General features: G+C 38.3%; 1 protein-coding gene across 3 annotated transcripts in view; it reads right to left on the minus strand.

Moving 5' to 3' along the window:
• dop1b (DOP1 leucine zipper like protein B) overlaps window positions 1-13,014 on the minus strand; it is a 37,351-nt gene that overhangs the window by 16,811 nt on the left and 7,526 nt on the right. For all 3 annotated transcript variants that reach the window (XM_041807740.1, XM_041807741.1, XM_041807739.1), the window contains 11 exons: window positions 7,708-7,888; window positions 6,977-7,158; window positions 6,684-6,854; window positions 5,806-5,995; window positions 4,497-4,595; window positions 3,467-3,590; window positions 3,269-3,378; window positions 1,151-1,253; window positions 947-1,067; window positions 734-853; window positions 385-493 (listed from right to left, as the gene is read on the minus strand). In XM_041807740.1, coding sequence (XP_041663674.1) covers window positions 385-493; window positions 734-853; window positions 947-1,067; window positions 1,151-1,253; window positions 3,269-3,378; window positions 3,467-3,590; window positions 4,497-4,595; window positions 5,806-5,995; window positions 6,684-6,854; window positions 6,977-7,158; window positions 7,708-7,845 — 1,467 coding nt within the window. In that variant the 5' untranslated portion in view covers window positions 7,846-7,888. The remainder of the gene's footprint in view (window positions 1-384; window positions 494-733; window positions 854-946; window positions 1,068-1,150; window positions 1,254-3,268; window positions 3,379-3,466; window positions 3,591-4,496; window positions 4,596-5,805; window positions 5,996-6,683; window positions 6,855-6,976; window positions 7,159-7,707; window positions 7,889-13,014) is intronic.

Genomic DNA, 13,014 nt, shown 5'->3' on the forward strand with positions numbered 1-13,014 from the left:
TTTATCTTTGTTTGACCGGTCACCAGCTGTGATGGGGATGTAAAGTTGTGTATCATTGGCAGTGAAAATGGATAAATAGATAAGATAGTTAATTAATCCTGAGGGAAATTCAAGTGGATGTCATATTTATGAATAATAATGATAAGAGGGATCATGTAAATAGAAAATAAGGTCAGTGCTAAGACTGAACCCTGGGGGGCCCCATGGGGTAGCTTTGTTTTTGAGGAAACAGTCCTGGCCATGGACAAAACAAAGCATCTCTTATGAAGATAAGATCTGAACCAAATCTTAATTGAAGCAACTATACTTTTACTTTATTCTGTACTCTTTCCATCCCTGCTTTTTGCAAGAAAGGAAACAAACTGGTGTTCCAATGTTGTTTACCAGAGGAAGAACGTCGAGCAGGAAAATGATGAGATTCGACATCTCTGCAACAGTCGGAGCAGGGTGACTGCGATCCTGCTGAGGAGGCATTGGGGGGTCGTCTTTGTAACTACAGTAAAAACAGGAAGAAAAGAGTCATATTCAGCTGAGGGTAAACAAGAACAGTCCACAATATCCGCAATATGTGTTATTTTTTTTTAACACCACTGCAATAATGTGTAGTTTCAATGTAAACACTTCCCTAAACTAAGTGTGCAGTCCATATCTTAGCGATTCAAGTTTGGAAAGTAAATACACAGAATACTCTTTTATGATAACAGATTCAATGTCACCATCATTTCATCCATACCTGAGAGCAGTGCAGAAGCGCCGGGTCATGTACTCCCACAGGTATTCACTGTTCATGGAGCTCACAAGCATGTTCATTGTTTTAATAACCTCTGAAGCATTCTTGTTCTCTTTTATTTTGCTGTAAAACATCAGAGAAACTCAATCTGTTTCTGTTTCATACAACAGTAAAAGTTTCATCAAATGTGTGTCAGTAAACATCCTCAGCTCTCACCTGGCTAACTGGTTGCCTGAAAGCCCTGAGCTAGTGATGGTTTCCTCCCCCACCATCTCCCGACAGTAAATGTAAAAAGCTCGAACAACTTCCAACAACACGCTGCTTAAGACCACTGGACCTGTGAAGAAACAGTATCAGTATCTCCTGGGAAATATCAGCACTTTGAGTTTTTAGTGTCACGCTCTGCTCCTTGCTTCGTACCTATCTCCGGTTTATCCAGCAGACTCATGATGATGCGAAAGGGCCTGAGGCATCCTGTCACATTTTCAGGGTCGCTTTTCTGTTTGAGGATGCTAATCAGAGCCTGAGGATGTAAAAAAAACAAACACATGAAACTTGGAGATACTGGTGAAAAACACAGTTCAAACCAAACACCTGACTGAGATGTAAGATGTAAATAAGACTCCCTTCTCATTTACTGGAATTTTCTTTCTACTTGAAATTTTTAAAGAACCATTCTTGTGAGACTAGGGATAATTCACTTTTGTTTAGTGCAGGAGATTTTCTGTTTACGTTGCACTTAGCTATCAAAACATTTCAAGTCAGAAGTCTCAAAAATAAACCTTAGTACAACCAAAACTTTCTGTTTTACAAAGACTGTTTACTTAAACTTGAGTATCCCAGTTTCTATTGGGATTTCAAGTATCCTAGTTTCTGTTTGTGCATGTATACCTTTTCAGAGACTAGGATATGCCTTCATCCCGGTTTTGGAAAACTACAAAAGAAAAAGGGGCTACTGTGGCATGTGCACTCCTTATCCCATTTGGGCAGCTGCAGACTACCTGTGCATGCACGACTTTGATTTTACTGTCAATCTCACTTCATATACTTTCAAATATTTTGGATTTGTGTTGGAGATGCAACTGGTCTGCTTCTGCTCAGAGCAAGGAAGTGACAATCAGGCTGCTGTGTTTGCAGTGGAGCTGTCTGTGTGAGCTAATGAAAGTGCCATATCTAAAAGCACTTATATTTAGGTGAATAGTTAACTGAGGTACTTCATTTGGATTTATGCATGGAACATTGGTGTAGTAAGAGAGAGAATGACAGCTCACTGTCCAAGTTACCAGGAGTTTGGAGCTCTGTGTGCCAAAGTTGGATTAACATCACTCGGTAAGCATCTTGCTACATCTGTTGAACTTCCAAGGCACAAAATACAGATACAAAAGCTTTTCTGGCAGTATTTTCAAAGTATAAGTTTGATTTTTTTTCAGGAAAGTTATTGAGAGAATTAAGTTACTTGTAAGTTTGCTAAGCTCTTAAAAGGTCCCTGCTAAACGTTCATAATTAATAGCAATTAAAGCCTCACAGAAGTTATTAGAATAATTATAATGTATAACACTGGGTTTTATGTATCACCCTCTCATCCTTTGCCTTCCTTTCTGTCAAAAAAATAAGACTGAGTAATATTACTATTTTTACTAGGCTGTATTGATAAAAAACTGCACAGAATTTAAACGTTTAATAACATCTTTATTTCTCAGTCTCGTTAGCAGATAGAGGCATGAAATGAGAAGCCTATGAAAGCTTCAGCCCCTCACCGTGTCCTAAAGTCTGTTTCAATGTTTTTAAATCTTTAACCATTCCAATCAAAAGCATCAACATCCTTTTCTTCAAACGTGTTCTTCATCTAATAAATATTACTGTAGTTGGCCTCTATGTTGCTCCCTTTAATCAAGTTGTCAGCCATCCCTTGTATCACTGCTCAACTTTAAAAAATGTCATCCATCAAATTGGAGGCTTAATCATGCAGGCAAGAAAGGCTGAAACCAAAATTTTACCTTATAGCGTGTATTTTGACCAATCACATTGTTTTTCTTTGGTTACAGCACATGTCTTAAGGACACTAAAATCATCTAAATCTTGCAAACATCTTGTCAGGTCTTAAAGGTAGAAGCACACCAGTCTCGCATCTGGTCTTAAAGTGTATGCACACAAACTTGAATCCAGTTTAAATGGGTTCAAAAAGCAAACGCCTCAGGCACCTGTGCTAATAAGACGCAGTAATCAGAAACTTGGATTCTATTTATCTTGTATATAGAGATACAAATAAGCTGGTTTCTCTGTGCACATGTAAACAGCACATCCTGGATGTGATCAAAACCTGGATAAGGCTTATAGCTGGGAAACTCAAATCCATGTAAACACTCAGTTATGTCTTTCAGCAGTAGTAACTGAAAGTGAAACTGAAAGTAGTATCAGGTCTCAAAAATTATCCATGCGATTCCTTCTTTTTTGGAGTGCTTTTGTGGAAAAAAAAGTTAGTTAAAAGTTAGTCAAATTCAAATTATAGTTAAAAACTAACTTGTTCATTTTAGTTACCTGCACAAGAAAATCTCTAGAGTAAGAGTTGAAGTAGAAGGTAGTGTGTTCCTCTGCCGTGGTGGAAAAGGTGGGGTGGGGTGTCACCATTCCGCCTTTTATGTCCGTCCCTTAAACAAACATTAAACAAACAATACTGAGTTAAATGGGTCACTGATTAAGTAACACATCACTGAACAGTATTTTAATAACCAGTACCGAGGAGCCAGCCGTAGAGGCGTCTGTTGAGGGACATGTCTCTGCGGAGCAGCGTAAGAGAGGCAGCAGACAACATTGTGATCATGTCCTCAGGACTCACAGCGATACTGGCCTCTGTAGGTTCCTAGAACAACAAAACACAAGGTAAGAGGTAACAGAGAAACAAGAGGAAAGAATGGGAGTAAAGTGACAGAGCAGGAGCCCATACTCAATGTAAAATAGGCAGAGAGGTAGGATGAGAAATAGTTATAAAACCTAAGGCACATTCTCAGGCAGCAGCAACAGACTTAGCAAATACTTCAAACAAAGAAAGTCTGTTAGATGACAGTAACAGAGAGAGAGCCATGACTTTAAAAACAACAGACTTATTTATGTTTTTTGACGAAGGATTTGTGGGACAGAAATGGAGAACACTACGAACCTTTATACTCAAATTAGATTTACTGCTAAGATCACATTTTTTGTTTGGCTATTCAAGATACTTCTTCTAATGTTGTCTGTGTTGTATTAGAATCCCTTGCAAACTGGTCTCAGTCTTAAACTGATCCTCATAAGGAAAAGAACAACCTCCCATGCACTCATGCAGCAAGGTGTTTACAGGTGTGAACATGACAGTCACTGCAGTATGCAGTTTTGTAAATCTATCACTTCCACTCCACTGAACACCTCCATTGCAGCTGTCTTCCATGTTTGTTTTCATTACATGTAAGTGACTCCTGCTCCTGCCTGTCCTACCAGCGCAGAACTGCGACATGAATCACTCGAAAGTAACATCAACGTGGCTGCATTATGAGCCATCTCTTTGCAAAATCTGATCTGTATATAATCAAGGGCCAAATATGATCCAAATCATATGACCCAAGTCTGAACTGAAACTATCAGGTTCCATGTGACTTGAGCAGTTCAAACTTTCATTTTAAAAATCTGATTTAATATGAGAAAAATTTTTTTTTACCTCTACTTGCAGTGTGAAGGCTGTCTTAGAACCTAAGGGATTATAAAACAGGTAGTCAGTGTTTGGTGTACTTACCAGGCATGTAGCCAATGGGAAGAAGTAGAGCACAATTTCAAGCATGTTCCTCTGCACCAGAACATTTGAATCTTGGAGAGAAAGGCACACCGACTTGATCTGACACAAAAACAGAACAAAATAAACAAAAAAGATGAACAGCGAAACACTCAAAGACCCTGTTTATACCTTGTGTTAACATCCATCCTGGGCAATCAGATAACAAGTGGGAGGCCTTATTTCTCTGTGTAAACGCACCCTGAGGATGGATTGAGGTCTGATATCCTGGACCACATAAAGAGGTGGTCTGTGATGCCTTATTCCACACTGGTTTGGTAGTGGAAATGTTCTCTGATCCTTAAAGTTCATTCACTCAAGTGGCAGAACAAAGCCGTCTCCTGTGGGGTTTCAGAGATGATGATTTAAGTCTTCTCAAGATGGCAGGTGCTTATTTTTACATGAGGTAGAAAAGGGGATCGTGATCTTAAGTACTCAATGGATATCCATTGTCAATTTAAAGTGTGCATACCTGTACTAACCAAAAGACCTGGATTATAGATTAAGGGGTAAAAGGTTTAAACCATCCTTTTGGGTGGGGATTTACATTTAGTTTGTTAAACTCCAAAACTTGCAATTTCTCTGCAGCTGTGTCACTTCACCTCCAATTCTCACACACAGTGGCTGTGCCATGATCTGCTGGCAAATTGCACTCTGGAGCAAATCACTCCGTCTCTGGTCAATCAGAGCACTGCCCACACCAATCCGTCTGCTTCATTTGAGATACGCTGGCCACTGCCAAACTGCGTCAATCTACATAGAGTAGACTGATTCAAACAGCCAGAAAAACATGGTCAACTTCAAAATTCAACACAATGCACAAACTCCTGATCATAAATCATCACTATATCAACATTACATCTCATTTTGAAGCATGAGCAAAAGGTCATCGGGAGGGCAGAGGGTCACAGACCTACAACGACACCACGGACACAGAAAAGTAAATCAATCCCAAAAAGGCTGAATTATCTGCCAAGGCCTGCCGGTACCAACTGCTGCTTGCAACACAAAAGGAATAGGAATGAATTTTCACTAACGTAAGGTCTCGTACTGTGTGTGATGGTGGCAGCTGCATGAATTTGTGGTAACGACATTACATGTCTGGTATACAAGTCTCCCAGGAATATAAGCCACAGACAACTTTTCAATACTGTTATTATTCACTGGATCCTACTGGATGGACATTAATGCAAAGTATAAGCAGGACCAGAGATTCAAGAGAGGATAAAGTTTTTAAACAAACACACTTTGTTTAAAAAGAGCAGACACTCACCACCAGCCTGTGGTCATAGCCCAGCATGTGGGTTTGCTGGTGCAGAGACTCCATGCGGTCAAAATGTGAGACCAGAAAGATAGTGGCGGGCAGACGCACCATTGGGCTGACCAGCACGCTGCCCCACAGGGCACCATAAAAGACCTGCTGACCCACCAGCAACGACAACTTCACCATCAACGCATCAGTTCTGGACGGGGAGAGAGAGAGATAGAGAAAACAACAGGAGGAAATCAGTGCCATGTGTTCAACAGAAAATCAACTTTAAATCTATATTTCCAAAGTGGATGCTGGCCTTGTGGTGGTGTTGTCATACCAATCAATTCTTTATCTAATGGCCTGCTCTGGAGCACTGTGAAGGAACAAGGTCAACTCTCTCCAAAAAAGCACCTACTATAAATATAGTTTTGATACCTTGGTAGAAAGTTAAGATTGTCTTTCATACTAAGCTTTGGCCACTTTTCTCAGATCTAGTTATTTTTAAGGGGGTTTATTTTCCACATGTGTTGCCAATCAGCACAACAAGTAAGATGGCAGCCTTCAAATCCTAGTTCTGGATGAAATGGTACCTGATACCTGTCCTTGTGCATCAGCCTGAAACAACTCATGGAAAAGTACACAAGTAGTGGAACACAACTCAAACAATGATGTGAGCAAGAAGTGCTTGAGTGATCATACTATCTGCATACACTACCACCTAAATCCTGATGGTAAATATCGAAAAGGGGTTGTTTATGGTGGAGAAACTCAAATGTTAACAAATCTGACTATGCAAAGACAACAAATCTGTCCTTAAAACCTTTACCTTAAGTTACAAACATAAACACAGACAGGGAAGCTTTATCTTCCTGTTGACAAAAAAGCATTTTACTTTGTACCTGTCGTACACCTCCAGTCCCTCTTCCAGGCCTGGCAGCAGTCCTGTAATGAAGGCCTGGAGACTGGGCAGCAAAGCTCTCTGCAGTGGGAGATAGTACCGCTCATACAGTGTCAGCAGAACAGGCTTCACTGCCATGGCTGCATGGCCCAACAGCGGGAACAAACCAGAGCTGAAATACAGAAGCACGTCATAAAAAAGCACAAACACACACACACACACACACAAAAAACAATCAAAGGCTGCACAAATTAAAAGGTCAGCTCTCTTGAAAATCCAGGCCAATTTCTTCACCTGTAAATGAACAAATCCTTCGCCAGCCATTTTGTTCCAATGATTTTGAAAATGACTTCATATGTCTCCAGAGCTTTGAGGTGGACACCGCTTGGGAGAGCTGGGTGCAGACACTGGGCGAGACGCTTCCCTATGATCAGCCTTTTGGGCAGGAGGGAGTAGCGAAGGTTACTCTGCAGGGCCTGACAAGAAACCGGAAAAAAAGTGTCATCCATAAACAACAAAAAAATCCAAACAGACACCAGGGAGTAGATTCCCTGTATGCTGTTTCATGTGAAAGAGATGAATTCACAAAGTCTGTGTACCTAAAAGCCCAATTTTCATCAACACACACATAATGACACAACAAAGTAAATAACTGCTCTGCAATTAAGTCAAAGGAAGCACATTTATTACCCTATATAAGCAGAAAGTCTGGCAATAAAAATGTACAACAGTGTAATAAAGTCTCAATAAGAAACTTGACTTCCTCATGAGTATAGAGAAGTGAAACACGCACACAATGCAGCTGTGAAAAAGGCAGGCAATGTTCTGATAGCAAAAAAACCCTGCTTATACAACATATCTTATATTGCCATTATATTGACATATGTGCAAAAGCACATATGTCAATATAATGGCAATATAAGATATGTTGTCATTGTATTGACATATGTGCAAAAGCAGCACACACAGGTTTGGAAATCAGTTTCTACTATAGCATTAAGTCCATTCTGTGCATCAGACTCTACCTTGTTAAGCTTTCCAAGGGAGGAGATGAGGTCAGCCCACTCGCTGGAAGACTCAAAGTTTCGCAGCGCTTTCTCAATGACCGCTGCATAGTTGCGGTAACGGTAGTCGTTCTGCAGTTCTAATTCCTCAGGATCCATGATCGTACATCAATCTGATTGCAGCATTTCAGCAAAAATATTTCTGGAAAAAAAACAAGAGAAACAAGACTTTTTAAAGAAGAGAGACACTGTTTATCAAACTCTCAGGATCAGTCTGTCTACTGCCTGCTAATCTATCTCTGAGGCTCAGAATGAAATTAGCCTATTAGCTGATAAACACAAGCTCTGAAGATGTGGAGACAATTGTTGTCATTCATGACTTGCTTGTCTCATTGACCTGTATTTCTGTCTAAAGAGAGGGGTCAATCCAAGACAGACAGTGCAGCCCTACAAGCACGCAGAGAAAAACAACTTATGGAGTGGGTGCAAACACAGAGGTATAATGTCCATTCAGAATTTTACATTAAGGCAGCATTTATGGGTTTTTGGGTATGATTACCTTATATATGCCGCCACTGCAATATTCAATAGCAAACAGTATCCTTGATGTAGCAGAGATGGAGCAACATCAGCGTCCATTAAGAGCTGTTTCTGGTGTAGTGATATAAGTCTTCTAATTTGTTTTGGACTCCACAAAAGCCTGAGGGAAATGCTGAGCTTTTAAGCATTTCAGTATCCTGTATACACCTAGTCAGTCTGCTGCTGGAAGGTTGAGCATACTAGTATATGCTTCTCTGAAAACAGCTGTGACTAAAACAAACAGCCTGAGGCAATAAAAATTACTGGAAGATGTGGAGATTCTTAGGAAAGCTGACAGGAAATACTGAAACAGCTGTTTCTTTCACAATAAATGTCATCATTTGATACTTAGTTTCTAACAGCGTTGATAAGTGCAGCATTAAAATTGTCTCAAGGAGGAACTGATATATGAAGAATTTATTTTGGGCATAAAAGAAAAGCGAAACACGATAAAGTTAGAAACAAAGAACCCAAATGATAAAGACAGAGTTACTTGGAGGGAGCAGCTTTCTCGCTTTCAAGCACATGGCGCAAGCAGTGGTGTGTGTGTGCTTGTGTGTGATGTTCGTAAAGTGTATTTGAATAGCACTAAATAGAGAGATGGGTGGGGGAGTGGAAAGCAGGATTAGAGGAGCACCGACATCTGGACTGTGTGTGTCTGATCTGGGGCTTTACCATCGTGGACAGACTCAACAACACGTGCTCAGAGCAACTCTGTATTAAGAACAAAAGCAGAAGACTACTGACAAAAATACTCAAATATCAAGTTGAATCAATTACAAATGCATTATCAAATCATCCCTGGGAGTATTTATCAAATAAAATCATCCAGCATGTTTGTTTTAAGTTTAAATAAACCACAAAAAAGATTAAATGGTTATCTATCTAGATCATTTTTTGATTCTTAAGTGTTGTACACAGTTGTTCGATTTCAAAAAGTAAAACATCACTTGAATATATGATCAGTGGGTGGGCCTTTTCTAAATACGTAGACCTACCCAGCCAAATACAGTAGAAATACTTTTAAGTTTGAAAACATGCTAAAAAAAACTACTAATGTTTATTTAAGCATCTAAGTATTAAGAGCTATGTCCATGTTTAAATATCAATAATGGTAAAAACCTAGAGGTAATATGGAAGAAAGATTCTGAATATGTACTGGATGATAAAACACAGGGGAAAATCTGTCTAAGGTTGGGAATCGAGAAGCAAAAGGCAAAGTCATACAATAAAGAAATCCTTAACAGATAAATAAACATGGGGTTGATCAAAGGCAATCTATATTGGAAGTGTATAACAAAACGAGGTACGTGTACTCATGCTTTGTGAGGATGCTGACTGGGTTTCATATCAAGGAAAAACATTAAAAACTTGGTCAGAATGTTAACTGTGTAGACTGCCAGATACAGCTGTTTCCTCAGAAATAAAACTGTCATGCATATTTCGAGTACATGTGTTCTTTTAGAGCATCAACAACTGGCTTAATAATTTGGCTGTTAGTTCTATAATATTAAAAAGCCAAAGAATTTTACACTACAATGTGGGGAAAAAAGAAATTATAGCAATAGCAACATGTAGAAAAGATGTTTGGAAAAAACAAATTGGAAAAATGACTTGGTTACGGATAAAAGTTTAAGTCAGTAGAGATTTAGTAGAAGAAAATAACAAGATCTTGTCAGAATATCAAGTATATTTAAATGTGTTTAGAATACACTAAAAATGCTTTTAGCATTATTGTTCCCTATTTTAATTATTCGTCCATAATGTAGGTCATGTTACCTGCAAAACTGTTCTTCTAATTGGATTATATGCTCACCTATTGTTGTAGATGTGTCATAAAAGACAGATTTATAATAGTGTTAGTGTCGTTGACTAAAAATGTTCGTCAACAGCCTTTTTTTCATTACAAAAATGAGACTAAGACTGACCAAAAATACATCTTAGATGACTAAAACTGACAAAAGTAAGTTTAGTTTTCGTCAAGACGACTAGCTAGAACTAGACTAAAATGTAATTTCATTTTGGAAAAACCCACGATATTTCTCCTCTGTGTGTAAATCTGTCAAAACACAATGCCTCTGTATTTCTTTTGCCTCTTAGCTGTAAAAAGCAGGGACCACAGATTTGACACGATGCATAGAACACACTACCATGATTTGGTACCAGATTAAGGCAAGAGAATAAACGCTTGGACAGAACTAAACAAAAATTTTCAAAAGTTTTCATCTACTAAAACTAGACTAAAACTAAAAAGAGTAGAAATGACTAAGATGTGACTAAAACTAAAAAACATGTACTACTGATTTAAAAATATAAAGAAGATATATTTAACAATTTGGGACGGAATATAAAATGATTTTCGAATGCTGATCAGAATCTTTTCTGTTCCAGAAAATGATTTTTTTGTAGAGCTCTTTGACTCATAAAATTAAAGGCAAAAATGATAACATATTTCAGGCTTATCGCAAACTTGATTACTTATTATCAGAAAATGACCTGTATTGGGTCAAGTCTGAATCTTAACATTCCACTTTCCATCAAAAAAGACTCCAGTGTAAATGTTTTCTTCACTTCTACTTTTGTAATGCAACTTTCCCATCTCAGACAGGCCAAAATTAGCCTCATAAATCAGCAGCTAACATTGACCTAGATGAGAGTATCAACAAGACTCTTGACTTTAATGTTCTTACATTTTCTCAAGGCCCTGAATTTTAATGTATAGAAGAAAAAAAAAACAAAATCCAAATCAGTTTTAACAACTGTATGCCTTTTTAAAACCACATTTCTATTTCATGTTTGGGTGAAAGGCTGTGAAACTGTGGTTTGTGTATAAGTGAAAGAATGACATCTTTATGCCTACATTTTACCATGCATTTGACATGTGTGAGTCAAAGACAGAGTCTTCATTCAGCACCTATCACCACTTGATAGCTGGTTGATTAATAAATGCTTCAAGAACCCTACACCTACACTACCACTTTACTAAACTTGAAAAGATGTATGGAAATCAAGAGTTCCTACACACTTTTAAAAATAAAATGTAAGACTTTTAAAGACCTTTGTAAAACCTGAACTGCAGAGATTCAATACTGCTTTTGCACAATAAAAGGTAAAAAATAAAGGCCTGAGAGGTTTTGCAGTACACCACAACAGGGCTGAATTTTCTGGTTTAATGAGTTGCTTTTGAAAACGTTAAATGGTATATGGCAAACTTTGATGATTTCTGGCACATTTGAGTCCTCTATTTTATCAGTACACTGTGTACTGATATTTATCAGCTAATTCTAAACATTTCATCAATTAATTTTTGTGCAATTTTTATTTAAAGAAGAATAGCGTTAGGAAAAACCTGTTAAAATAAGGGTTGGCTGCATGGATTTTTAAGTGGGCAACTTGATTGCCCATATGTTAAAGAGCACAGCAGTACAGAGTGCATTTAAACACAGTGAGCCACATAAAATTAGAGAGGGGTCGGTGGGTCCTCTCTCTAAGAAATTTGGAACATTAAATACACTGAAGAATTGTCTGAAGAATAATCATGCAACAATTTGCAGAGGAAGATGTTTAAAATGATGAAAGCTTGGCTAGAAAAAAATGATTGGATAACAAAATGTCTTAGTCAAAGTGCCGTCTAAAATTCAAGACCTCTCACTGGTAAAACTCCAACTTTTTAAGGCGTTAAATTTTAAATGTGCATTTTAAGGCCTTAAAAGTCTTATCATAGATCTGCTGGAACCCTGGGAAATAAATGCACAGCTGAAATGTAGCAAGGAGTTTGGCTACCTTTACCCAAACCATGCAGATTTGAGACATCAGACCTTTAAAAGCTCAAAAACCATCCTTTTTTGTTTTTCCATAGAAAGGATCCAAACAGTATGGTACTGACCCACTGTATCCATGCAAACTGCACAGATTACATCAGACAGTTATGATTAAGATCCTATCTAGAGCGTTGTTAAGTGCTAACTTTGGTATCAAAATAAGAATCTGGAGACCATGCAAAAAGAAAGTCGCATTACACCAATTTACCCCATAATTATGTGCTATTCTACACAAACAATATTCACATTTTTCACTTTAGATGAACTGTCATTCTCCCAACAAAAACACAGCTGAACTGTGAGCAAATTTCAAGCAAATGAGGAACCTAAAAAGGCAGCTTAATCACAGGTGACAGCTTGATAATCAAATAGTCCAGGTCAGGCATGGACTTCATGTACATTCTCACTTCCTCATTACATGTATCAGCAAAATAGCAAGTGTGATAAAACTGTATTTCTACATGCAGATGAGTGTGCAGTGATGGTGGACACTATGGCGGACAACAAGCCCCGCAATGGACCGTGTCACCTGACTGACACCACCAACACCAGCAGCACTTTGATATGACGGTGTTTAACTGGGAGATGGAGGATGAGAGCCCAACATAAACGGTGGTCCAATACATCAGACTAGTGCAGCTTATGGCCTGTGAATAAATTGTATCATCTCTGGAGCCTAATGCTGTGCAACGTTATATTATGTAACTGCACGACTACAGACGGGGTGATTAAAATACAGTCGCAAAGACTGGGAAACAAACGAGAACACTTAAGGAATTCATATATATGCATATTTATACCGCTAGCTTAGGTATTTTTACGCCATTCCTAAAGGAATAAACACGGAAAAAGGAAGCTAGCTAGCCTTAACAAAACCTTAATATAATTTTAAAAGCGAATGCTGTATCTTTAAATGTTACAGCAAGTA

The sequence above is a fragment of the Cheilinus undulatus genome, linkage group 15, assembly GCF_018320785.1.
Source record: "Cheilinus undulatus linkage group 15, ASM1832078v1, whole genome shotgun sequence".
In the NCBI taxonomy this organism is placed as follows: Eukaryota; Metazoa; Chordata; class Actinopteri; order Labriformes; family Labridae; genus Cheilinus; species Cheilinus undulatus.